The sequence below is a fragment of the Garra rufa genome, chromosome 23 (genome assembly GCF_049309525.1).
Source record: "Garra rufa chromosome 23, GarRuf1.0, whole genome shotgun sequence".
In the NCBI taxonomy this organism is placed as follows: Eukaryota; Metazoa; Chordata; class Actinopteri; order Cypriniformes; family Cyprinidae; genus Garra; species Garra rufa.
Window position 1 is genome coordinate 2,682,516 of NC_133383.1, and position 26,786 is coordinate 2,709,301.

General features: G+C 35.9%; 3 protein-coding genes and 1 pseudogene across 3 annotated transcripts in view; 1 reads left to right on the plus strand and 3 right to left on the minus strand.

The window, feature by feature from the left end:
• Positions 1 to 26,786, plus strand: part of LOC141299823 (adenomatous polyposis coli protein-like) — a gene marked incomplete at its 3' end in the record, with an annotated part of 204,026 nt that overhangs the window by 142,138 nt on the left and 35,102 nt on the right. The window lies entirely within an intron of this gene.
• Positions 887 to 1,852, minus strand: LOC141299769 (C3a anaphylatoxin chemotactic receptor-like; annotated as a pseudogene).
• c3ar1 (C3a anaphylatoxin chemotactic receptor) lies at positions 6,468 to 7,578 on the minus strand. The gene has a single exon (XM_073829158.1). It carries the CDS (start codon positions 7,554 to 7,556, stop codon positions 6,531 to 6,533), a length of 1,026 nt encoding a protein of 341 aa, XP_073685259.1. The 5' UTR covers positions 7,557 to 7,578; the 3' UTR covers positions 6,468 to 6,530.
• The window catches only part of apc (APC regulator of WNT signaling pathway), a 21,862-nt gene continuing 4,775 nt past the window's right edge, over positions 9,700 to 26,786 (minus strand). The window contains exons 2-10 of the mRNA XM_073830148.1: positions 23,136 to 23,284; positions 20,507 to 20,605; positions 20,043 to 20,421; positions 18,016 to 18,111; positions 17,773 to 17,912; positions 17,618 to 17,695; positions 17,415 to 17,531; positions 17,114 to 17,328; positions 9,700 to 17,025 (exon numbers count right to left, since the gene is read on the minus strand). Of these exons, the coding sequence (XP_073686249.1) occupies positions 10,683 to 17,025; positions 17,114 to 17,328; positions 17,415 to 17,531; positions 17,618 to 17,695; positions 17,773 to 17,912; positions 18,016 to 18,111; positions 20,043 to 20,421; positions 20,507 to 20,605; positions 23,136 to 23,284 (7,616 nt within the window). The 3' untranslated portion in view covers positions 9,700 to 10,682. The remainder of the gene's footprint in view (positions 17,026 to 17,113; positions 17,329 to 17,414; positions 17,532 to 17,617; positions 17,696 to 17,772; positions 17,913 to 18,015; positions 18,112 to 20,042; positions 20,422 to 20,506; positions 20,606 to 23,135; positions 23,285 to 26,786) is intronic.

The following is a 26,786-nucleotide window of genomic DNA, read 5'->3' on the forward strand; positions in this document are numbered from 1 at the left end:
AGATAAACATCAAATTTTCATTTTTGGGTGAACTATCCCTTTAAAGGGACTTTGATAATATCTTGTGGCCACGGCGTATTATCACGCTAAGTTAATATGTTGATACATGACAAACTAGTCTAAGTGAACCAAACATGCCCCCTATCGGTCACAGTAAATGCTTCGTTCGACTTTTCGCAAATCATCTACTCTTCCCTGTGCATAACCTCTGACCTACTTTCTGTACGATCTGAATTTCTGCACTTTGAATTTTGAACACTGAATTTGATGTTCCGAATTTTTTTTTTCTATTTGAAAATCTGCAATTTGTTTTAAATTTCAAATGTTCAGTATTCAAGTTTAAAAAAATCGAATTCAGAACTATGTAAAATGCCATATAATATTCAGTGTTGTGAAATGATACTTGTCAATAATTCAAATTTGTACAATTCAAATTCAAAAAGTATTGCCATAATATGAGCTCCATAGAACAAAGAACAGAAATCTAAAGCTTAACAAAACTATGAAGTTATTGAATACAATGTAATGAACGGTAAAATATTAAAGTCTGGATTGATGTTACACACACAAAGCCATTGTATAGCATTAGAAGCTACTATCAGTAATGCATTATTTACAGATACTAGACTTTTGCATTTAATACACAGAATATTTATGGACATCAAAATAAGTGTCTGCAGACCACATCCTATCAGTAAACACACCATTAACTTCCTCAAAACTTACCGCATCTGTTTTGGGGAAAAAATGGAGTGGATGTTTTCTGCCAAAATGTGCTAAAATAAGGTACTTGTGCCATGTTGTTTTGCATATAAGAAGTTTCAGTTTTAAAAGAAATAATCATTTTTTTTAGGATTCTTGAGAAGTTTATACAAGTCAGACGTCATCACATCAAGTGGAAAGAGTTTGGTGAGAAAGTGCATAGATGTGGCATAGAAAAATTGCTGAATAAATGTTGAGGCTGGGTGGATTGTGACGCTTGTGTTCCCTCCTCAGAGAAAACCCTTTCAAAAATGTCTTAGAGAAAGTTTAACCTTACTTTTAAAACCCTGCCCCATAAACATACAGTATGGGGTTCAGACAGCTGTTGACATACGCCAAAGAGATGGCCAACGGATCCACTGGCAAAGTTGCCAAGATACTCGCATCCTCTCCATATATTAATATCAAATCCACAATGTGATACGGCAGCAATCACAGGGAAAAAAAAGCCAAGATTACAGCCAACATGACGCAAATCGCTTGTCCAGAGAGAAAATGACTCCTGCCTAACTTGCGTGCGATGAATCCATAGCATGTTGTGATGCATATGAGAGGAACTAAAAAGCCAAACACAAATCTGATGATGCTTAACCTTTTATACATTTTTAAATTATCTTCATCAAGTTGATGATGAAGGTAAGATGTTGTGTTATTTTCTGTTAAAGTCTCTCGTAACATCATGAAAGGCAGACTTATAATTAAAGCCAGAACCCAGGCCACTACACAGGACAGTCGTGCAATTAACAGACTGCGATGATTTTGAGGCCAAACCGGTGTGATCACCTGAGTAAACCGATCCAGACTAATCAAGCTCAAGGTGAAAACACTGGCAAACATGTTGATGAGCATAATAAAGTAGAAAGTCTTGCACATGATGGATCCATACGGCCAGTGATCATGAAGAGATCTTTGTGCCAAATAGTAAAGAGTGGAAAGGCAGCACAAGAGATCAGCAATTGTTAGATTGAGAAACCCAACTGTATTAACAGTCCTCTTCATCTTCAATCCAGCAACATACAACACAAAATGCATTTCCAGGAACACAGAGGATCAAGGTCAGGGAGTAGAAGACCAGAGAATTCACCCTCATTGGTTTCCTCAACATTTCATTAAAACAACACTGACAATCATCTCCGCTTGTAAAGTCTGTCTGGTTCAAGTGTTTGGGTTATCCTTCTAATATCACATACTGTCAATGTAATACTATAAATCATACTGTATTTAAAATGATTTAATGCATTACTATTGTAGGCAACGAATTAAACTACTTTTAGTGGAAAGTATGAAAAAGTTAAATAACCAAATAATCAACTTGTCTGTGATGATTCACAGTGGTCCAGCTCATGGTAGAATGTTTTAGTGCTGAAAGTTTTTTCTCTCATGTTTGAGACTTCTAACCACTTCATGTAAGAGGCTTCACCAACATTTCAAAGTTGGGAAACATTATGGTCAATCCATGTAAAGCTGGTTAAGCTTTCACATTGCGATAAGACCCATGGGCTTGATTCCCAGGGAATGCATGAATTGAAAAAACTGTGTTTGTTTAATACATTATCATTATGTCAGGCTGATTGGGTTAGAATGGCAGACTTGACATTTTAAAAGGAGGGTGATGCTTGAAATCATTGTTCTTCCATTGTTAACCATGGTGAGCTGCAAAGAAACGCGTGCAGCCATCATTGCGTTGTATAAAAATGGCTTCACAGGAAAGGATATTGTGGCTACTAAAATTGCGCCTAAATAAACAATTTATAGGATCATCATAAATTCAAGAGGTTTAATTCTTGTTAAGAAGGCTTCAGGGCGTCCAAGAAAGTCCAGCAAGCGCCAGGATGGTCTCCTAAAGAGGATTCAGCTGTGGGATCGGAGTGCCACCAGTGCAGAGCTTGCTCATGAATGGCAGCAGGCAGGTGTGAGCGCATCTGACACACAGTGAGGACAAGACTTTTGGAAGATGGCCTGGTGTCAAGAAGGGCATCAAGGAAGCCACTTCTCTCCAAAAAAAACATCAGGGACAGATTGATCTTCTGCAAAAAGTATGGCGAATGGACTGCTGAGGACTGGGGCAAAGTCATATTCTCCGATGAAGCCTCTTTCAGATTGTTTGGGGCATCTGGAAAAAGGCTTGTCCGGAGAAGAAAAGGTGAGCGCTACCATCAGTCCTGTGTCATGCCAACAGTAAAGCATCCTGAGACCATTCATGTGTGGGGTTGCTTCTCATCCAAGGGAGTGAGCTCACTCACAATTTTGCCCAAAAACACAGCCATGAATAAAGAATGGGACCAAAACACCCTCCAACAGCAACTTCTTCCAACAATCCAACAACAGTTTGGTGAAGAACAATGCATTTTCCAGCACGATGGAGCACCGTGCCATAAGGCAAAAGTGATAACTAAGTGGCTCGGGGACCAAAATGTTGAAATTTTGGGTCCATGGCCTGGAAACTCCCCAGATCTTAATCCCATTGAGAATTTGTGGTCAATCCTCAAGAGGCGGGTGGACAAACAAAAACCCACTAATTCTGACAAACTCCAAGAAGTGATTATGAAAGAATGGGTTGCTATCAGTCAGGATTTGGCCCAGAAGTTGATTGAGAGCATGCCCAGTCCAATTGCAGAGGTCCTAAAAAGAAGGGCCAACACTGCAAATACTGACTCTTTGCATAAATGTCATGCAATTGTCGATAAAAGCCTTTGAAACGTATGAAGTGCTTGTAATTATATTTCAGTACATCGCAGAAACAACTGCAGTTTAGCAGCAAAATAGGTGAAAACTAATATTTGTGTCATTCTCAAAACTTTTGGCCACGACTGTAGAAATAGCCAAAAATACATAGTATGGGTCAAAATGATTCTTGATGATATTTCTTTTATGCGCGAAAATCATTAGGATATTAAGAAAAGCTCATGTTTCATGAAGATATTTTGTAAACTTCCTACCATAAATATATCAAAACTTAATCTTTGATTAGTATTATGCATTGCTAAGAACTTCATTTGAACAACTTTAAAGGCGATTTCCACAATATTTAGATTTTTTTGCGCTCTCAGATTTCAGATTTGTATCTTGGCCAAATATAAACCATGCATCAACTATTTATCCAGCTTTCAGATTATGTATATTCATCATGTAAATTGACCCTTATGACTGGTTCTGTGCTCCAGGGTCATATATTGAGTAAAAATTACAAAGGGTAATGAGATTTATACTAAGTGGTAGGCTAAAACAACGCATCAGGCACGTTAGCCATAGTGATTTGATTGTCATCAATGTTTTATACTAAGTTTCTCAAGGTTAATGAGAACTATTTTTGTATAAATATAGTTAAGTTTTGGAAAGTTGGCATATCATGTGGTCTAACATAAACCCCATGTAACTCCATTTTAAACAACATTCTTTTAGAAATATTACGCATTTATGAGCTCTTATTGAGAGTCAATGTGAATGAACCGGAGACAGCAAAACTATGAAGAAATATGAATTTAAAAGAAATGGTGACAGGTTGATTACAACACACTATCAACTAACCGATTACTGTTAAATCCTGTTGCGTTTATTAAAAAGAAGAACATGCTTAAAGTGAAAATAACTGAGTTAAGGGTTTCCTTCTGAAGAAGACTCAGCAAAACACGCATCCTAAAAAATGACTGCTTAATTTTGCTTCTGTTCTTTTTAAGTCTCTTGTCGAAAACAGTGACTCAAACTACTTACGGTTTGGTGAATGGTGAAATTCAAAGGACTGAATCCAAAAAGTCGTCATTCATATGAAGTTCTTGTTGATTTTCTCGAGTGGTAGTGGTTGATAATTAGTCAAAGCAAGACTGTTTTCACGACTTTTTTGTGCATTTACTGGTAATGTCAACACCGTGTTAAAACCGGACACATTTGTTTCTGAGGTGAGACATTTATGCTTGACGGAAAAAACATATATTGCATTATTAATAATAATAACAACAATATTACATAGGTTACCTACAGTTAAACTGGAACAAAATCGTGAATACCACAGGTTGTTACGAAAATTAACCATGGTTTTACCACAAACCATGGAAACCACAAATTAGCCAAGGTTTCACATAGGTACCGAAGTTTAACCATGGTATTTGTGGCTATCAATAAGACCAAAAAAAAAAATAAAAAAATAAAAAAAAACGATTACTAAACTTTACTATAAAGAAACCATGGATAATTTTTGTAATGATCACATTTAGGCTCAGTTTATAGTCTACTTCACTTGATTGTAGAGAAACCTACTATTAATACCACAGACATTCAAGTCAAGTAGGCCTTTTATTTGAAGAAATGAGAGACAGTATAAAGTCAATCTGTCATTTTCACAAAATAAATACCAAAAAGGGTAACCAGGACCAATACAAAGCTACTTACAAATAAACTAACAAAATGAAACATGAAATACTGATTTGGGTTTAAATAGTTTTATTATGTGAGAAAAGAGAGTGTGGAGTGATATGAGAGACATTTGAAAGGCAATGTAGGAAAATAAAACATTTGACTGAGACATAGATCAGTTATAGCCTGCAGTTTGGCCTTGTTAAATATTTGGCCAAAGAATGACACCGCAGTCTAATCAAAATCAAGTATTCCATAAAACCTAAATATAATGCTGAATCAACTTTGTCCAAATTAAAAGTCATTTTGAATGTTTAATGATCATGAAACAACATTAAAGTGAAAATATTATAGCAAAACTATGAAATGATTCAAGACAATGTCGTAAACAGTACAGTACTAAAATCTGGATTGATGTTACAAACATAATAATAGTCACTATTCTTAGCAGAATATGTAGTCTACAGTTCATACCTTTGCATTCAAGACAATTTTCACGTACAAGTTCAGCCTGTCGACCACATCCCATCAAAAGATACACCATTCATGACTTCCTCAAAACTTACAGCACCTGCCTAAAAATAGCATCAGAATTACAGACTGCAAGCTGCGTTTGAGCTTTCGGTACACAAGAAATCACTTTGTCATGAAGAAGTTCACTAAAACCCTGTTAATTTGAAATAAAACTTGGTAGAAACAATACATCAAAGAATAACTTATTGTTACAAAACAATATCATATCTATGTTTTATTGCAGAAGTTCTAGAATCATTTTAGATGACAAAGAAAAAAACAAGAGCGGATACTTCCTATTGAAAAGTGCTAAAGTAAGCTGTTTGGCATATGTTAAGTTTCAGGTTTTAAAAGCAATATTTTTGTCAAGATACTTCACAGGAGTATTATTTAAGTCTCGTTTGAAAGTGCATAGGTTTGGCATGGAAACATGACCTAAACTCTGAATAAATGAGCTGATATGTGACCCTGGACCACAAAACCAGTCTTAAGTCGCTGGGGTATATTTGTAGCAATAGCCAAAAATACATAGTATGGGTCAAAATTATTGATTTTTCTTTTATGTCAAAAATCATTAGGAAATTAAGTAAAGATCGTGTTACATTAAGATTTTTTGTAAAATTCCTACTGTAAACCTATCAAAATGTAATTTTTGATTAGAAATATGCATTGCTAAGAACTTAATTTGGACAACTTTAAAGGTGATTTTCCAAGTATTTTGATTTTTTTTTTGCACCCTTAGATTCCAGATTTTCAAATAGATGTATCTCGGCCAAATATTGTCCTATCCTAACAAACCATATATCAATAGAATGCTTATTTATTGAGCTTTCATATGATGCATATATCTCAGTTTTGTAAAATTTAACCTTATGACTGGTTTTGTGGTCCAGGGTCACATATCTTCAATGCACTGAGTGCATTTGTTGTGACTGGGTGGATCGTGACACTTGTGTTCCCTCCTCAGAGAAAGCTCTTTCAAAAACACGTCTTAGAGAAAGTTTAACCTTGCTTTTAAAATCCTGCCCCATGAAAACATACAGAATGGGGTTCAGACAGCTGTTGACGTATGCCAAAGAGATGGCCAACGGATCCACTGCCAATGCCACCGAGGAGCTTGAATCCTCTCCGTAGATTGCTATCAAGCCCACTATGTGATATGGAACCCAGCACAGAAAAAAGGCCCCGATTACAGCCAGCATGATGCGAAACGCTCGTCCCGAGCGAAAGTTACTCCTGCCTAACTTGCGTGCGATGAATCCGTAGCATGTTGTGATGCATATGAGAGGAACCAAAAATCCAAACACAAATCTGATGATGCTTAACCTTCCAGATGTTGTAAAATCAGATTCTTCACCAGCATGAAATGTGCAAAGTGTGATGTTAAAGTCCTCAACAGTTTGTCTTAATATCATAAAGGGCAAGCTGAGCGCCAAAGCAAGAACCCAGGCCGCCACACAGGACAGTCGTGCAAGCAACAAATTGCGATGGTTTTGAGCCCAAACCGGTGTGATCACCTGAGTAAACCGATCCAGACTAATGAAGTTCAAGGTGAAAACACTGGCAAACATGTTGATGACTATAACAGAGGGGAGAATCTTGCACATGACAGATCCGTACGGCCAGTGATGGTCAAGCAAGATCTCCGCCACGCTGAACGGTATGGAAAGGCAGCACAGGAGGTCGGCGGTCGCTAGATTGATGAACCATATTGTGTTAACCGTCCTCTTCATCTTCATTCCAGCGATGTACACAACAAACATGTTTCCTGGAACTCCGAGGAGAAAAGTCAAGCAGTAAATGACAAGAGAAAATTTCTTCAAGGAATTCTTCACCTCTGAAGACATGGGGTCTGAGTCATTTTCAAAACCCAGATATTCATATTCACTGATGGATTCATTGAAGTAATCGTCTGTTATTGTCTGGTTCATTTTCTGAATTGCTGTTGTCCAAAGCCCTGTTTATCCTGTAAATATCACAGATTATCAGTCTCAAACATATATTTGATTAAACATATTTCAATTAATGTACTAAGCAGTCACTTCGACACTTGACTTTTACAGCTCAGACATAAATGTCTTAAAATACTTGTACTCACCTCACCAGCCGCTCTCTACTTACTAGCGACACTTGCCCCGCTCACCACTTTAAGGCGGAACCACAGGAAATGGTAGGAAGTCCTACTGATTTGACGAAACCACTACAAAGAACTCTTCGGGTAATTTCATGGATACATTTCCTTATTAAAAAAAACATAATTTTCAGTATTCGATCTAGAATGCTGCTCTTCTAGCACAAACTAATGGAGTCCTGAGAAATCATTTGACTATTCAGTCTCTCACATTGTTTCCTGTTTAAAGAGTGTTAAAACAAAACCACGACTTCAGCAGCACAAAGCAGCTGTGAATATCCTTGATAACTTGGTAAAAGTGCAGTGACCAGTGCTTATTTGCCTGCTTATCTGTGGAGAAGGCAGTCACCACCAAACCTCCAAATGTAATGTGTCCTATGTGTACTATAGTTACAAAAAATGGCTTATTATCGTCATGGCTGTTGGCAAGTACCACATTCCTGAGAGCTGACGACATGTGAATCATGAAGCAATTTAATTGTTTATTTGCCTTACCAAATTGTATGACTAATTGGTTTACATTCAATGGCCCAGGAGTTTAAAATTCTTTAACTCAATTTAGATAAGTGTCTTTATCTTTTTTCCTGGAAAAAGAATAAAGCCCCCCTCCCCCTAAAAATGCTTAATAAAAAAAATGGATAAAAAATGTATTATAATAAATATAGCTATTACATATATATATATATATATATAGCAATTACTGGGGTTTTTGAATGTTTATGATTGTTATAGCGCCAGCTATAATCCGATCCCCTTAAAACTTTGCATGCTTGTTTAGAATCACCTGTCGCATGTGCTCTCAGGTTTCATGAAGGTTTGAGTTTTCCTTTAGGCTTTACAGGATTTTGGGTAAATGTGAACAGGCCCCTTTTCTAAACTACCCAATTATAGCTTTTTGATAATTTTTGGCCTAGAGAATCCACAGAATTGTACTGCAGTGTTTTTTTCCCATATCGTCTTAATCATTTAACAAATGATTTGATTGACAGCAGTGGTTCTAGAGGCAAAGTTGTCTGTGTTGACTATCTTTTGATATGAATATTGTGCGTATATGCGATGTACATACAATAGTTTACACTTTTGGAAAATGCAATATCACCCACAAATTTCTCTCAAACCTTTGGGGCAGTAAGTTGAACAGGCCCAGCTAATTTCGTTCCAATCGGCCTCCGTTAACCTTGTCTAATAGGTGCTCAAACTTCGTTGGTCCAATGGGAGCCATGTTGTTTGAGATATGCAAATGTCCTTATAGACAATTGTGGCACTTTGGACCAAGACCATGCACAGCAATTTTCATGTTGATAGAACAAATGGTTGCACATGTATAGCCACTTATATGTTTAGTTTTTCTCCTGTAGTGCCACCAAGTGGCCAAGCTTTGCAATTTTTTCCCTGTGACCTCAAATTGAGCTCTTACATAAGTGTCCGGAATTTGGCAAAGATATCTCATTCCGTTCAGAAGTTATAGGCATTTTACCTAAAGTAGCCCCGCCCCTTTCGAACATTTTGGTGCCGGTCTGTTAAACTTTTTTTTTTATTATTATTATTGATATTCACTCTACAGGGAATATTTCTGCACTGGTTTGGTTCCAATCGGTGAAAAACCTAGGACTAGTTTGCATGGGAAATATCCAAAAATTTCGCCAGGCTCATGATCGAATCTGAGGCATGTATTTTGTCCTGTATCGCCCTCGTCAGGCCATTTGGGGCTAGCCTTGGTCACGTTGTAGGTGTTGTGAGTACTACCATCCCACCAAGTTTCAAGTGTCTACAACTTACGGTTTGGTCTGCATGATCAGTTTTACGTGGAGATTGCTGATCCGTGACCATTTTAACAATTATAATAGCGTTTCAGTGCTAGGCGCTTGAACCCCTACTAATTAAAAACATTTTCCCCCAAATTAACAGATCAGGACATAGTCACAAAAAAGATACAATTTGTTTAATTTAATATTTTTTTTATTGGAAATATTTTGTAAACATTGATTTGCCCACTTTATTGCATGAGAAAAAAAAATTAAAAAACGCAAATAAAATGTGATTATTTACACCATGGTTTTGGCAAAACAGTGGAATCTAATTATGTGCTTAAGTACTAAAGAAAAGGGGAAGCAAATGAGCTTTTAAAAAGGTACCAACACCAAAACCTACAGGAATAATTTAATTGTCAAACATTACTTCAGTCTGTCCAAGACTATTGTTTCATTGAAAAGCACCCGCCTCATCTGGCAACAACTATACACAAACAGCAGAGCAATGGAACTATGTTTTTATATAATCTATGTTCAACCGTCAACATCGTTCAACAGTTTGGAGGGTTATTTCTTGCTTTCAAAAGCGCACACACAAAAGTGTAAAATGTTACACTACAGCTATCAGTACAGGTCATATGTCCACAGAAATGTTTATCTTTATAGGAAATACTATACCACTGAATTGGTTCATGCAAGGAGAAAATTCATTATGTAACATACAATATGCAACAGTAAGAATGAGTTTAACATTTGAATTAATACAGGTTTACAGTTTGTTCTAAAAAAAAAAAAAAAAAAAAAAAAAAAAAATTAAATGCATTAGTATTGAATTCCACCAGAAGTTGAACAGCATCCCAAACAGTCCACCATATTCTTGTCAAGTCAAGGTAAATACAGGATCCTGATGTGTGGTTAAATTAACTATATACATAATCAAATCTGTACAGTACAAATAGTCAAATATGTTCACCCTCCCCACTGCTGCTTCTCTGGATTTGAAACCAACATTAGCTTAATCAGCAATCAACCAGCGAGAATAAGTTTCTTAACACAGGGTGCAACAACAAGAAGTTCTAAGAAAGTGGCCTCCACAGAGGTTGCTCCACGAAAACACAAAACAAATTATAAACAAGGCCAGAGTCTGTAATAAGTGTTTATGAGTAAGTCCAAACTTAGACAGAAGTGACAATGTAAGATCCACTTTCAGTCGTGTCTCCTTTAGTGTCTCTCTTTTTTGCATTGCTTGTGATAGGTGTCGGGATCTGGGATGGTCTTGGAGTTGTGCTGTCGGCACTACTCTTTCTGGGGCTTGGTGTGTAATTAAAAGGACTTACCCTAGCAGCCACAGCACCACTAGGGGAGCTGTGTTTGCTGGAGTTAGTCGAGCTGAACGGTGTGCGTTCGGTAACTGGAAATTCATGAACCTCTGTGCCAATGTTTGGGTTACTTGGTGCAGGCTTTATATCGGGGACTTTCTTATCAAGGGACTCGGTACTCCTGAGTAAATTCAGATTTGTTTCAGAACCCAGGTGGCCCATAGCTGCACTCTCACTTGCTAGTGGCTGTTTTGAGTTTGATTCGCTTGAGTCCCTGTCACAAGGTAGCCCTTTGCTTGACTGACTGTCAATAACGGGAGGCGTATTTGCTGTGGGTGATTTACTAGACCTTGGATTGTTTATTGGACAGTCTTCAATTCTTACCCAGACGTCTTCTGTCTTGGACATAGCAGCACCCATTGAATGAGCAGCATCACCAGTGGGATCTGGTAAGTCTAATGTCATAGGTGTGTACGAGTTTTCACTCTCTTTCATTTTCCTCCATGTTCCTTTGCGCTCCAGGCCCCCTTCTTTACCTGATTTTTGAGTGGGTTGCCGTTCATCCTCGCTTCGTCCCTTTTCGCTGGACTCAGACGAAGCAGAGAGAATGGAAGAGCTGCTCCCGGTTCTTTTCCAAGTGCCTACTCTTGGGAGAGATGATGAATGTTTGCTGTGCTCCCTTTTCCATGTCCCCGTCCTGTTTATTGGGAGCCTGGAAGGACTTTCTGAATGGGATCTGGAGATGTCTTGCCTTCGGAGCGACTTGCCATCACCATTCTCTGCTGAGTTCTGACCATGAGGGGACTTTCTCCAACCGCTTCCCTGGTAGGGTAGACTAAGTGACATATCAGGTAAGGATGGACTTGATACTGGTGTCTGTGACTGGCTTGGAGACGATGGAGACAAGGACTCGAAAGATGCAGACTCCTCTAATTTCCTTTTTAGTGTCGGACTAGGGGCTTCTTTGATAAACGTTGACTGACGAACAAGTCCAGGCTTCTCGGACCGGTCGGACTCACTTCCACTGGATTTGGTGGATGACATTCTGGACAACTCTGCCTTCTTTGAAGGGCCTGAGACTCCACACTGGTTTAGACTTTTTGAGGCAGATTCACTTCTAGGAATTCCACTGGTGCTTCTTGGCAAACCACTCTGCTTTGTTGGTGTGTGCTGGCTCAGCTGCCTTCCTGGAGAAGTGTAAGCCATGCGTCCAGATCCTGAAGATTTTGTTGAAGCAGCACTGGGGGAGGCAGTGCAAGGCAGCTGAGATAATTTGTTAGATGGGCTCAAACCATTCCTACCAGGCGAAACTGAGGCACGACCAGGGGACTGCATAGGCCTTGTTAGAGATTGCTGAACTGGTCTAGAAGGTGTGGAGTCTCTAGACCCAGATCGAGAGGAAGCTTTACTTGACCCCCCTTGAGATGATGCAGGGTCCCTGGCAAGACTAGGTTCAGAAGTTGCTGGCATTTTCATGGTTCTTGGAGAGTTTCCAGGACCAGGCGCTTGGAATGGTGGTTTTGATATTTGGCCACGTGGAGGGTTTTTTTTCGGTACCGGACTGGTACTAGGAGAGCTGCTCCTCACACCAGGAACATGAATCATTGTCCTCCCTCTAGAGATCACAGGAGCTTGAGGTTGTCTGTGTTGAGAGGACATGCTTTCAAGACTGGGTCTAGGCTTTCCTGTGATAAGACTTTTATACACTTTCTTTCCCCCTTTCAGGCTCTTAGTTTCTTCCTCTTTCTTTTTGGACTCTAAACTGCTTTTCTCACCAGGTTTTAGTATTCTTGGCCCTTTGTTTGATGCAGGCTTATTGTCCTCCTGATTTAAAGGGAGGTGGAAAGGTGATCCAATGGAAATGCCCGATTTGAGAGAGAGAATAGAGTCTGAATCAGAGGAACCTTGTCTGGAGAGACTCGCTGCAGCCTGATGTAGACTGCTGACTATAGAATTGGCACCCTCTTGAATGGCTTTCCAATCAAATGATTCAGAGTCTGGTGATAAGGCTTGCTCTGAAATAGGGCTATGCGTGTCTGTGAGATCTAATACAAGATCTGGTTCCTCTGCTAAGATACCATCAGCCAACATGCTCTTCTCTTCCTTGACCCCTGGTTCATCATTCTTACTTCTTGGTGCCTGTTTCTTTTTCTTTGGCATTGCAGAACTGATGCATTCTTGGAGAAGGTCATCTTCAGAATCAATACTGAGAGAGCTAAGAGAACTATTTCTAGAGAAGCACACAGGGGTGTCCTCAACGTGGAAGGCCTTTGGCGCATAACCAGAGGCTTGTGGCCTGGGCACCTCCATCTGAGTTGCATCATCTTTGTGAGAGCAATCTTTGTTGTTGTTTTCTTGGTCAATGTCACTTAATGAGCTGAGGGATGAGTTTCTTGAAAAACACACAGGTGTGTCCTCAATAGAAAACTTTTGCTTCTCATCGCACACTGCAACTGTATTTTCCTTTGGTGCTTGTGGAAACCCTCCTGGTTTTTGAAGAGGTTTTGTTGGAGATGTCTGAAACGCCGATACTCTGTTGGTATTTACTGGTTGTTCCACACTGCACTTCAAAGGGGGAACTTTTCTTTGCTCTTTATCTTTTCTCAGCTCAGCTTTTTCTTTAGACAAGTCAAGATCATCATCCTCAAAGTCAAGGGAACTCAGTGAATCATTACGAGAGAAGCAATACGGTGTGCCCTCAATTGGTGTGTAATGATGCGGAGAATCAAAGGCAAACCCAGGACGTGTTCTCACCTCAGCCTTATCAGCAAATTCTCTTATGACTACTTTGGGCTCTTGCTTTTCAGTTTCTTTGTTTTTATCTGGATATGATGCTGCTTCCGACAAGCTACTAGGAGCCTCTGGCCGTTTGAGCATTCTTGCTCTGTACTCACTGCTTTGTGGCATAGGTTTTACAGGAGAAGTTGGCTTTTTCTTTTCCAAGTCTTGCTGAACTAGGTTACCAGTGGCAGTGGATGGATGCTGAGTCTGTTCAGGCATCCTCTGCACTCTAAATGGCTTGTGAATTTTTCCTTTGGGCATTGCCGAATTGATACACTCAGCGAGAATATCGTCCCCTTCGTTCTCAGCCAGTGCAGACTGCATGGGAGGTGAAAAACCTGTATCTTTAGCTTCTGCACTTTTCCCCTCTGGCAGAGTGTCTCGTCTTTGACCAGATGCTTCTGCATGGGGAGCTGAACCTTCAATACCCGCCAACTCATTTGGGGGTGAATCAATCGTGAGGTCACTAAGAGATGTTGCAGTGGAAAAGTTAATGGGTGTTCCTTCAACACAGTACACCCGGGGCATGTCTTCACAATGTGCTAGAGCAACATGTTTCTGCTGTTGTCCTCTGTTTTGTGGTGGTAACAACTTATAAACAGGGAGCTGACTTGGTTTGCGAGCCACGGGTGGGGGTATTCTAGAGGTGCTTGAGGGCGATTGCTTTTTGGGTTTTCTTGATGATTTTGTTGGCATTGCTGAGTTAATACAAGCCTCTAGAATCTCTATGTCATCATCATCATTCGAGTCATCCAAGATGTCTTTTCCAGGTTCATTCGTTGGTGGTTTTTCTTGAACCTTGGGCTCCTGGATGTCTTCGTTCTCAAGCTCTGCTTCATTACTAAGGTCATCCTCATGAACTGGAGGCATGATCTTCAACTCAACATCTTTCTGAATAAAGGGTTCGTCTAAACTTAATGCACTTAGACTCGAAGCACAAGAGAAGCCATCTGGAGTGCTTTCTGTGGCAAAATGTAAAAGAGTATCATTATCTGGTAAAACCTGCACTTTCTGTACAGCAGCACTTACGGCTGCATGCCTTGGAGCCAAATCACGTTTTTCAGAATGGGGCGGCACAGTAACTTTTTGTTTTACCGACGTGGATCGTGGTGGTGGAGGTGGTGGTGTCTTACTGCGACTTGGTGGCATTGTTTGCCCAGGGCTATCAGGCAGATCACTCGGACTGATAATCCCACTTACCATCCCACTGCATGGCTCGCTTTGCACAGAACTTGCAATGGAATGACTCTCAAAACTGTCAAGGGAGCTGACAGACGTGCATCTGCTGAACATGAGTGGAGTCTCTTGCAAATAATGCTCAGGGGGACTTTTTGGTGTCTGGGCACCACTTTTGGATGGTGATTTAGCACCTGATGAAAATTCCACTGTTTTGTGGTGCCTGGAGGCATCTCCATGTCCCAAGTGATGTCGTGGAGGCTTAATGCGAACATAATGGCCTGATGATTGGCTCTCAGTTGTGCGTTGTTCAGATGCAATGTTACTAGTGGATTCTTTTTCTGATATGGGTAGAGTTGGGTAGTTATTTGCGGAGTTGATGTTACGCTTGCAGCTCTCCATTTCATCCTCCTCTGAGGACAAAGATGATAAGGAGCTACCACGTGAAAAACAAATAGGTGTGTCCTCGACACAATACGTCTGTAATGTTTCCTGATTTATTGTAGGAGCCTTGCACGCTGTATTCTTCTGAACTGCTCTTGTTGGTCCTGCTCTGCTTTGAGCAGACGAAGGATGGAGCTGCTTTTGCCTACCCTGGTTCTTCAAAGATGCCACAGAGGAGGAACTATCTTGGCTTAAATGGTCTTTAACGGAACCTTGGGTCGAAGATGGCTTCGAATGACTATACATGGCCTTCTTAGAGGAAGCATCAGAGTACTTCAAACTGTAATCAATAGGCTGTTCCACATGATGGTCCTCATTGTATTTTATGCCATAGTTCTGAGTTTGCTCATCAAGCTGCTCTTCCTCTGAATAGCGCTCGCTGTAGTTTGTTGGTTTGTCGTCGGCATAGTCATCAACAGTGCAGATAGTTTGAGAGATCTTTTTGTTAAGTCCATGACTTGACCCACTGTTAATTTGTTCATTTGAGCCCCTCGCCCTAAATCCAGGCAGGTCCTGTTGAACAAACCTGGGCTGGTACTTTTTTAGCTTATCTTCTCCTTCACTGCTGGCTTCGGTGTACATGGGGTATCCTGGGCTTTGCGATCTCAGTGGTTTCTGATCTGGCCGTTTCATTTCATCATCTAAGAGCTTGGGCCTTGCCCACCTTTCATTCTGGCTTGGGCTTTGCCGACCAGAGTTGAGCTGTTCATCAGAATACTTCAAACTGTAGTTTATAGGCGTGTCAAGATCGCCATTGTCATCTTCCATGTGATTCGCATTGTGGATCTTATGCGCAAGGTCCGCAGGATATTTTCTGTAGACACAGCATTTGCCTTCATCATCTTCCGAATAGGAATCCACTGAGGGCTTCATCTGACCTCTCTTTCCATAGCCATCGGTGCTGTTGACACTATTCAGGCTGTCATTAGAAGCTCTGTACTCCAGTTTGGGCATTGGGCATGGTCGACCAGAAGGGTCAGTTTTGCTATAGCTGTACATATTTTGGTGACCATGAACTGCAGTTTGCCGCCGGATCATGTCGTCTTGCACAACGTGAGGGTCTGGTGTGGATCCTGCGGTTCGATCATCCATAGTTAAGTGCATGTTCTGAACTTCCTCCATGACTACCGCAATCTGAGCCGCAGTTGTGGGAATCTGCACCATTCGCTTGGGTGCCTCAGCGTCGGAATGGAAACCCCTCCGCTCTCGATCGAGACTTCTGTCCCTCTCGGCTCGGACACTTTCCCCATTTCCTCTGTTGTCTCGAGATGATGGGCTTGAGAGCACAGGGGTGTTCATATAAGGAGATCGAACGGCGACTCCATTGGGATTATAGGCATCCGATCGACACACACCATCATAATCGCCGTAGACGTTGTGCTTGTGTCTTGGCTTGGCCCTATGGGAGGCTTTAGGACTCAAGTTGTCAATGTTATCGAATGTTTCGGAGAGATGCTGTGCATCCAGTTCTTCAATTAGTGCTTTCTGTTTTCTTACATGCAGGGACGGTAGACTGGATCCAGGAGACATTATGTTGGCATCCTTATACTTGGCAGGCCGATTCGCCATGAGGTTTCTTAAAGCGGCGGCGCTTCCCATAGCTATCATCTTGTGCTTAGAGTGAATGAGATTTTTCAGCATGCTGACTGCACCCATATCCCATAACGCCTCTTGATCTTTTGCGTTACGAGCAGAGAGGTTCCACAGCGTCCCACAGGCGTTGCTCACTATCGTCAGACTGTGCGATTTAAGGTGCTGAAGAAGAGTCTGAAGACAGCTGTTTTCCCTTAATATTTGCCTGAAATAGATAAGAGGAAATGGTTTGCTCCCACATGGACGTGTTAAAAATCTGTGCACGTAAGCAGATTTAATACAACATACTTTACCTGTGCTCCTCATTTGTAGCAATGAGGCTTGACACGTTTCTCAAGATGCCACCGCCACTTTCTATTATGGCAAGGGTATTGGTTTGGCTTCTATATGTTAGAGTGCTCACTAAAAACGCCAACGCTCCAGAAACAGTACAGATGTCAGCTTTGTTTTCAGTGCAATGTGCTGATAAGTTCCAAAGGGCACTCAAGACGCTTTTTAATGTGGATTCCTGTGGGATCAGAAGCAAGACCATGTCTTTAATGACTGAACAGCTTGTTTGCATTCAGTTATTAAACAGTTTCAGAGATATCTCACCTTCTGGACCTCTAAGGCACACTCCATCAGAGCCCGTACACTCCCAACTTCTCGCAAAATCTTCTTACTGTTCACATCAGCTCGCCAAGAGAGGTTCCTCAAAACACTGGCAATTACCTAAAGACATATAGAGCTTTTAAGTACAATAACTTGAGATTAATGTCTTTCCTTTTGGTGGCGTGCATGGCTATTCACAGTTATACCTGCTGTAGGTCCTCACTCTCTGACTTCAGCTGAGCTACCATGGCCCTCATGCAACCTTTCATTGAGCAAAGTGTAGCCTGTGGGCAAAACAAGAAAGTTCAATGCACTAAAAAGCAATGAATGCAAATCAAACACCTTGAGAGAAATAACTCACCTTGTTGGCTACATCTCCAAAGGTTAGATTAGTTAGAGCCATTCCAGCATATCGTCTTAGTGTAACACTGTAGTGATCATTGGTAAGACCGTAAATCTCACAGTCTACCTGCAGCAGCTCCCCAATTGCCTGAAGGCCACCTGCATAATATTCAGCCAATGAGATTTAAATATATTAGGTTTATCAATGTCCAACAAGAACCAACAGGAGGACAGGTTTCATTTATAATTTTAGAAAACCTACCAAGCTCATTCATCGCATGCCTGTGTTCTTCATCGAAGGAAAGTTTCATGAGAACACAAACCGCTGGGCAAATCTGATGCTCGACTGGTGAAGGCACTGCAGTAAAACCAAAAGTACATTAAAGAGGTTGTACAGCTCTGCTTACATTATGTGTCAACTCTCTTTGGAAGAGTTAAGTCATCCATTAAGCTCCTTCCCATCAGAGCATTTGATGTGAATCACATTTATAAATTAATAAAAAGTTTGTAGTACATAGGATGAAATTAAATAAAGGACTGCTTTTACTAAAGCAATATATTAGGGACATATAGGCCAGTATATTATAGTGGTTGACTTGTATGTTTATTTTTAATGCCCAATTTAGATGCATTACTTTCAATGCCTGAGTTTATGGTGATATATACATGAAAGGATTGTTATTAACGACATAGAGCAAAGGATTATAGTGGGCCACTCATGTTTGTTTTAAAATGGCTAATGCATTAGATTAAATCCTTGATTTCAAAGCAATATGAAATGAAACTGAAATAAAATTAAATATAAATGTAAAAATTAAAAATCTTGCACTGTTGAAAAATGTTGCCTGAAAGTTGAAGACCCAAAACTTTTTTTAATAAAAAGTACTAAAACAAACTACAAAAAAAACCAAATAAAAATAAAGTTGAAGTAATAAAACTAATAAATAAATAAAGCCAAATAGAAATATTAAAAACATTTAAACTGTAAGATAAAACTAATATAAATGCTACAAAGAAAATAAAAAAATTCTAAACAAATGAAATGTGCAAAAAATAAAAGCTAATTCTAAATGTTAAAAATAATTAAAGATAAATGGAAATATAAAAAACTGAACATGTAAAAAAAGAAAAAGTAAACTAAAATTTAAAATGAAAAACCCTGTAAATATAAAAAAAGGAAAAATTTTAAATAAATAAATTAAGTTGGAGTACTAAAACTACTACATCTAAAACAACTACAAAAAATAAAAATAAAGTTGAAGTACTAAAACAAAATAATTTAAGCCAAATATAAATATAAAAAAATTAAACTAGCAAGCAAAAAAGTAATACAAATGACAAAACCGCAAAAAACTAACAAAAACTTGCAAAAAACTAAAATGTAAAGTGCAAAAAATAAAAGCTAGTTCTAACAATAAATAAAGGTAAATGGAAATATAAAAACAAAACTGAACAAGTAAAAACACTAATAAAGGCATGTAAAATTAATAAAAAATTTAAATAGCAAAAAATTAAATACAAGCTAAATATTAAAAATAAATAGATAAACGGAAATAATGAAAAAGCACAAAATTAATCAAACTAAATAAATAAAACTATCATTAAAATGAAAACTGCAAATAAAAAAATCAAGTTGAAGTACTAAAACTGAAAAACAAAAAGCCAAACAGAAATATTGAAACAAAAATAATTTATAAAAAAATAAAATTACCATGAAAATTGTAAATAAAAGCCAATTCTAAATATTAAAAATAAATTAAAGATAAATGGAAATAAAAAACTGAACAAGTAAAAAAAAATTTTAAAGCACAAAATTAATAAAATTAAAATAAAAACTGCAAATATCAAAACATTAATAAGTACTATATTTTAATGGCAGCAAAATCTGCACAAAAAAATTAATAAAAAACTAAAATTACAATGAAAATTGTAAATAAAAGCCAATTCTAAATATTAAAAATAAATTAAAGATAAATGGAAATAAAAAACTGAACAAGTAAAAAAAAAATTAAAAGCACAAAATTAATAAAATTAAAATAAAAACTGCAAATATCAAAACATTAATAAGTACTATATTTTAATGGCAGCAAAATCTGCACAAAAAAATTGCACAAAAAAAAGTAAATATACAGACATTTTTAATGAACCTTTGAAAACACCGTTGAAGCCAACACAAGGATGAGAAACCACTTCTATTAATCCACACAGATACTAAAACTAAAAATAATGATCACCATGTCTCATCTCTCTGTGCTATTCCTGACAGCAAAAGATATATTGGGGTCTCACTTGGGTTCTTGTCCTGGTCCACGCCGCGCTCATGGCTTTCCTGCCACTCCCAGCAGGTCTCGCAGTACGCTCTGATCTGCTCCAGCAGGTGGAGCACCCGGATCTCCCTCCGGCCGCGCTTGTCGTCGGGTTGAGAATGGATAATGTTATGCAGGGCGGCGCTGGCCCTCGCCCGGGCCTCTTTGCTTCCGCGAGAATTTCCAAGCAGCACGGAGTCCTTGTCGTTGCCGTGGAGGAGCTGGATGAGCAGCGGCAGGCAGCCGGACTGACGCATGGCGATGCAGCTGTCCTGAGAGCTGGACATGGCCAGCAGGGTGCGAGACATGTCGTCTTTATCATGGGTGCCCAGCATGGACAGCAGCGAGTACACCATTTCCACCTGAACAGAAGCAGACTGCATTAAACTGGTGCATGCTCTTATTGAAAACTGGCATTTTAGCTTTGGCAATCTAGCATTAGTTCACCTTTGTGCCCAAATGGCTTGTCAGTCGACGTGGAACGGAGTAACTTCCTGCGCTGCTCATCTCACTGGCCGCGTCATGATCCACACAGGAATTTGAGCCCTGATCAAACAAAAAAAGCTGATTTAAACAATTTACTTAATGTACAACGAACACACTGGTCTTTAAAAAAACCTTTTTAGTTTAGAATACTAAAAAAAAAATAAAATAATAAAAAATAAAATAAAATAAATAATAATAATAATAATAATACAAATGACAAAAGCACATGAAAAAAAAAGAAAAAAAAAACTTAAACTAAAATGAAAAGTGCAAAAAAAAAAAAAAAATTTTAAATATTACAAATAAATTGAAGCTAAATTGAAATAAAAAACCGAACAAGTGAAAACAATGAATTAAAAAAAGTCAAAAACATACAATATAAAATGAAAAGCGCAAAAAATAAAAAAGCTAATTCTAAATATTAAAAATAAATTAAAGCTAAATGGAAATATAAAAAAAACTGAACAAGTAAAAAAACTAATGAAAAATTACAAAAACATCAAATTAATAAAAAAAGCAAAAATAAAAGCTAATTCTAAATATTACAAATAAATTGAAGCTAAATTGAAATAAAAAACCGAACAAGTGAAAAAAACGAAGTAAAAAAAGTCAACAACATACAATATAAAATGAAAAGTGCAAAAAATAAAAAAGCTAATTCTAAATATTAAAAATAAATTAAAGCTAAATGGAAATATAAAAAAAACTGAACAAGTAAAAAAACTAATGAAAAATTACAAAAACATCCAATTAATAAAAAAATAGCAAAAATAAAAGCTAATTCTAAATATTAAAAATAAATTGAAGCTAAATGGAAATATAACAAACTTAAACAAGTAAAAAACTAATAAACAATGACAATAGCACATAAAACTAAAATGGAAAGTGCAAAAAAGCTAATTCTAAATATTAAAAATAATTGAAAGCTAAATGGAAATAAAAAAACTGAAAAAGTGAAAAACTAATAATAAAAAGGCAAAAACATAAAATTAATAATAAAAAATTAAGTGCAAAAAATAAAAAAGCTAATTCTAAATATTAAAAATAATTGAAAGCTAAATGGAAATAAAAAAAAACTGAAAAAGTGAAAAACTAATAATAAAAAGGCAAAAACAAAAAAATAATAAAAAAATTAAGTGCAAAAAATAAAAAAGCTAATTCTAAATATTAAAAAAATTAAAGCTAAATGGAAATATCAAAACACTGAACAAGTAAAAAAAAATAACAAAAGCATATAAAATTAATAAACTAAAATGAAAAGTGCAAAAAAATTAAAGCTAATTGGAAATATAAAAAACATCCAATTAATAAAAAAATAGCAAAAATAAAAGCTAACTCTAAATATAAAAAAATTAAAGCTAAATGGAAATATCAAAACACTGAACAAGTAAAAAAAATAACAAAAGCATATAAAATTAATAAACTAAAATGAAAAGTGCAAAAAATTAAAGCTAATTGGAAATTAAAAAAACGAAACAAGTAAATCAACTAATAAAAAAATACAATAACAAAATGAATAAACTAAAATGAAAAGTGCAAACAATAAAAGCTAATTTTAAATATTTAAAATAAATTAAAGCTAAATGGAAATATCAAAACACTGAACATGTAAAAAAAAATAATAAACAATGACAAAAGCACGTAAAATAAATGAAGAACTAAAATGAAAAGTGCAAAAAATAAAACCTAATTCTAAATATTAAAAATAAATTAAAGCTAAATGTAAATATAAAAATAAAAAAAGCGCACATAAAATTGAAAAAAAATAAATAAATAAATAAAATGAACGGCAAATATAAAATTTTTTATATTGAAATGTAATTTTTGCTCAGTATATTGTAAATTATGGTAAGGGAAAGCATTGTGTTTTATTGTATTGTTATTTTATTATGTTTAGTTTTTTATATGCTTTTGTAATAGTTTTATTTAATAATAATAATATATAAATGTATTAAATTGTTTTGCTTTAGAAATTCACCTCTTAAAAAACATACCAAATTCCTTGTCTGCAAAGCAGTCCAATAAGTCTAAATTGTTAATTTTGTCATTTTATATATTACATTTATTTTCTTTATTGTACTACTGAATTTGCATAAAAAAAAAAACTTAACCATAGATAAACCAATTTTAAAACAAATCCTGAACAGTGCAAACACAAAAACAGGAGCAAGTTTTTGCTTAGGGAACAATGTATGGCTCGTGCGTCAAACTCGATCCCTGCACCTAATCCAGCGACATACCGCTCGCACCATCTGTCTGAAAAATACCACGGGGCATTAATGCGAGGGAAACAGTATGGAGTGCAAAAAACCCTCCTGTTTCTGCTTAGAATTTCAAAGTCTAATTTCAAACTAGGGCTCTATGATGAACAATAAAACCATTAGCATCTGCATTCAAATCATTATTATTCAAAGCACACCGAAGCTCTTGGCACAGACTGAAAGGGCCTGTAAAAAAAAAAAAAGAGGCTGAAATCCTTGGCACCCACTGGCAGAAAAAAGGGCCACCGGAGGACACTTCTGTTCATGAGACTATCAACAAAATGAGTCTAATTTAGTGGGAGACTATTGCAAATAGATACAGTACTCACCTGTGAGCAGGCCGCATTAGCAGCGCCGGCGTCTCCTGCCGCGTGAGCGCCTTCGGTCTGCGTCACGGGTTCATGCTTCACCTGATGATTCGATATGAGAAACGGCACATTAAACGGAGCAAAGGACACCTGAAATGCTCTCTGTGAATCTGAGGTGAAAGGCAGGTGGACAGAGGCTACAGGGGCATTTAACCTGTGTAATCTGGGATAATTCAGTGTATAGAGAGTCTTCAGCTACAGGACAGCAGCTGCAACAGCATCAGGCTCTTCCTGACCTACATTGGTTTGTCATTCAGCCGGCGGGATTACGGCAACAGAGGGGGAGGAAGCGCAAAAGTGTCCAATGGGATTTATCGACTCCAAGGGAAAAATCACACGTGCAAACTCTGAGCATGTCAGTGAGCATGCATACAAAAAAAATTATTTATTCAATCATTTATTATTTTTATTCAAAAAATGCATTTATTTATTAATTTATGCATGTTTGCAATCATTAATTCCATTTATTTAACCATTTTTTAAATGTAACTTTTTTATAATTTATTATTTACATTTTAAATTATATTTATTCTAAATATTACTAATAAATTAAAGCTAAATGGACATATAAAAAACTAAACTAGTAAAAAAATTATAAAAAAAAAATTACAGAGGACATTAGGGCTGGGTATTGTGACCAATTCGGCGATTCGATTCGATTCTTATTTTTATGGTTTCGATTCGATTCGATATCGATTAGCTATCAATATTTCATTTAAAATGTTAGTTTTGCAGACATGGGATCCATATTTTGATATAAATGCTGGTAACTGAAACTCTCCTACTTAAGTTTATTACTGAAATACACATCTACATTAATAATAGGGTGCACACAGTTGTTTATTTTAAACAACTTTTATTTTAAATGAACACTGTAACAAGAAGTCATAAATATGTGCATCCATTGTACACCATGTAAACAAACTGTAAAATGCACATTACTGTAAAAAAATAAAAAGACTGTAAATGTGCAACAGTGAAATCTATGAAGAACTTCAAACATGTTTAAGAAATAAAACATTTTTCTAAATTCAAAACGTTCAAAACAGGCCCATTATAAAGCCCTTGTCTGCGTATACAAAACATTCTAACTGTCCATAAAACTAACAGTTCATAATCATTTTTAATCACCAGATTTTTCTGCAAAAGAAGCAGCTGATCAACATGTTCTGATCTGATCTAAGGCAGCTCCTTTGCGCTGTGATTAGATCACCAGCGGTTGAGAAAACTCTCTCAGCAGGAACACTAGTGACACCTTCAGGACGAGAGGTGAATATTCATATCCTCTTACGTGAAGTACGTGCATTAAGAATCGATTCAGGGATTTACCGAATCGATATCGTTGCGTTAAACTGAAGATCGATTAGAATCGGAGAATCGATATTTTTTACCCAGCCCTAGAGGACATTAAAATGAAAATTGTAAAAAAATAAAATAAAAGCCGTTTCTAAATATTAAAAATAAATTAAAGCTAAATGGAAATATAAAAAAAATGAACAAGTGGGAAAAAAAATAATAATGACTAAAACATAAAATTAATAAAAATTAACAAAAAAAATTAAATGAAAAGTGCAAAAAATGAAACGCAATTTCTGAATATTACAAATAAATTAAAGCTAAATGGAAATATAAAAAACTAAACTAGTAAAAAAATTATAAAAAAATTACAGAGGACATTAAAATGAAAACTGAAAAAAATAAAATAAAAGCCATTTCTAAATATTAAAAATAAATTAAAGCTAAATGGAAATATATATAAAAAAAAACGAACAAGTGGGAAAAAATAATAATGACAAAAACATAAAATTAATAAAAATTAACAAAAAAATTAAATGAAAAGTGCAAAAAATGAAAAGCAATTTCTGAATATTACAAATAAATTAAAGCTAAATGGAAAAATAAAAAATGAAACTAGTAAAAAAAATATATAAAAAATGATAGAGGACATTAAAATGAAAACTGAAAAAAATAAAATAAAAGCCATTTCTAAATATTAAAAATAAATTAAAGCTAAATGGAAATATAAAAAAAAAAACTGAACAAGTGAAAAAAAAAAAGACAAAAACATAAAATTAATAAAAATTAACAAAATTAAATGAAAAGTGCAAAAAATGAAAAGCAATTTCTGAATATTACAAATAAATTAAAGCTAAATGGAAATATTAAAAAACGAAACAAGTAAAAAAATTATAAAAAATGACAGAGGACTTTAAAATGAAAACTGAAAAAAATAAAATAAAAGCCATTTCTAAACATTAAAAATAAATTAAAGCTAAATGGAAATATAAAAAAAACTGAACTAGTGAAAAAAAAATGACAATAAAATAAAAAATTAACAAAAAAATTAAACGAAAAGTGCAAAAAATGAAAAGCAATTTCTGAATATTACAAATAAACTAAAGTTAAATGGAAATATAAAAAAATGCAAAAGTGTCTAATGAGATTTATCGACTCACATGTGCAAACTCGGAGCATGTCAGTGAGCATGCATACAACCAAATTAATTTATGAATTAATTTAGGAATATATTTTAATATATTTATTTTTATTTAAAAATTGCATTTATGTATTAATGTATGCATTTATTTAACCATTTAAAAAAGTTTTTAAAAGTAAAATCTTATATAATTTATTATTTACATTTGAAATTATAATTTTTGCACTTATACAATCATTTGACTACATCACTGAATTTGTATTATAAAATAAAACCTTTTAATCATTAAAAAATACAGATTACATGATTTAAAACAAATCCGGAAACTATTTTCATTATTGCAAATGCAATGTATATATTATAAACCCTAAAAAATACCATTTTAGTGAATATGCATTTTAATAAAAAAACTTAATCAAATTCAGATAAAATAATTCATTATTATTTTGTTTATGTGGTTACAAGTGTAATTCTGTATATATGCTTTCTTACTGTTAAAAATTTTTTTTATTTGTATTTATTCATTTTGCTAACTTAGTTTTTATATTTTCAGTTTTTGTTTAGGTTAAGTTTTGTTTTTTTATATGCTTTTAATTTATATTTTTATTATAACTATTTTTGTTTATTAATTCACAACTTAAAAAAACATGACAAAAATGAATAAAATAATGTATATTTTGAATGTATTGTAATCTAATTAACTTGTTTTTCATTTTTAGTTTTAACTTTAGATAAATTGTTAATTTTGTTATGTGCTTCTGTCATTTTTATATATGTGACCCTGGACCACAAAACCAGTCATTAGGGTCAATTTTTTTAAATTGAGATTTATATGTCATCTAAAAGCAGAATAAATAAGTGTTTCATTGGACAATATTTGGTCGAGATACAACTATTTAATAATCTGGATCTAACTAATCTAACTATTGAGAAAATCGCCTTTAAAGTGGTCCAAATGAAGTTCTTAGCAAGGCATATTACTAATCAAAAATTAGTTTTGATATCTTTACAGTAGAAAATGTACAAAATATCTTAATGGAACATGATCTTTACTTTATCTTAATAATTTTTGGCATCAAAGAAAATCGATAATTTTTTACCTATTTTTGTGGTGATATATATTTTTTAATATACATATTTAAATATTTATTTGTCATTGTATTAATTTACAACTT

Excerpts from the sequence above, each read along its gene's own strand:
- c3ar1 (XM_073829158.1), bottom strand. The coding sequence starts at position 7,556 with ATGAACCAGACAATAACAGACGATTACTTCAATGAATCCATCAGTGAA.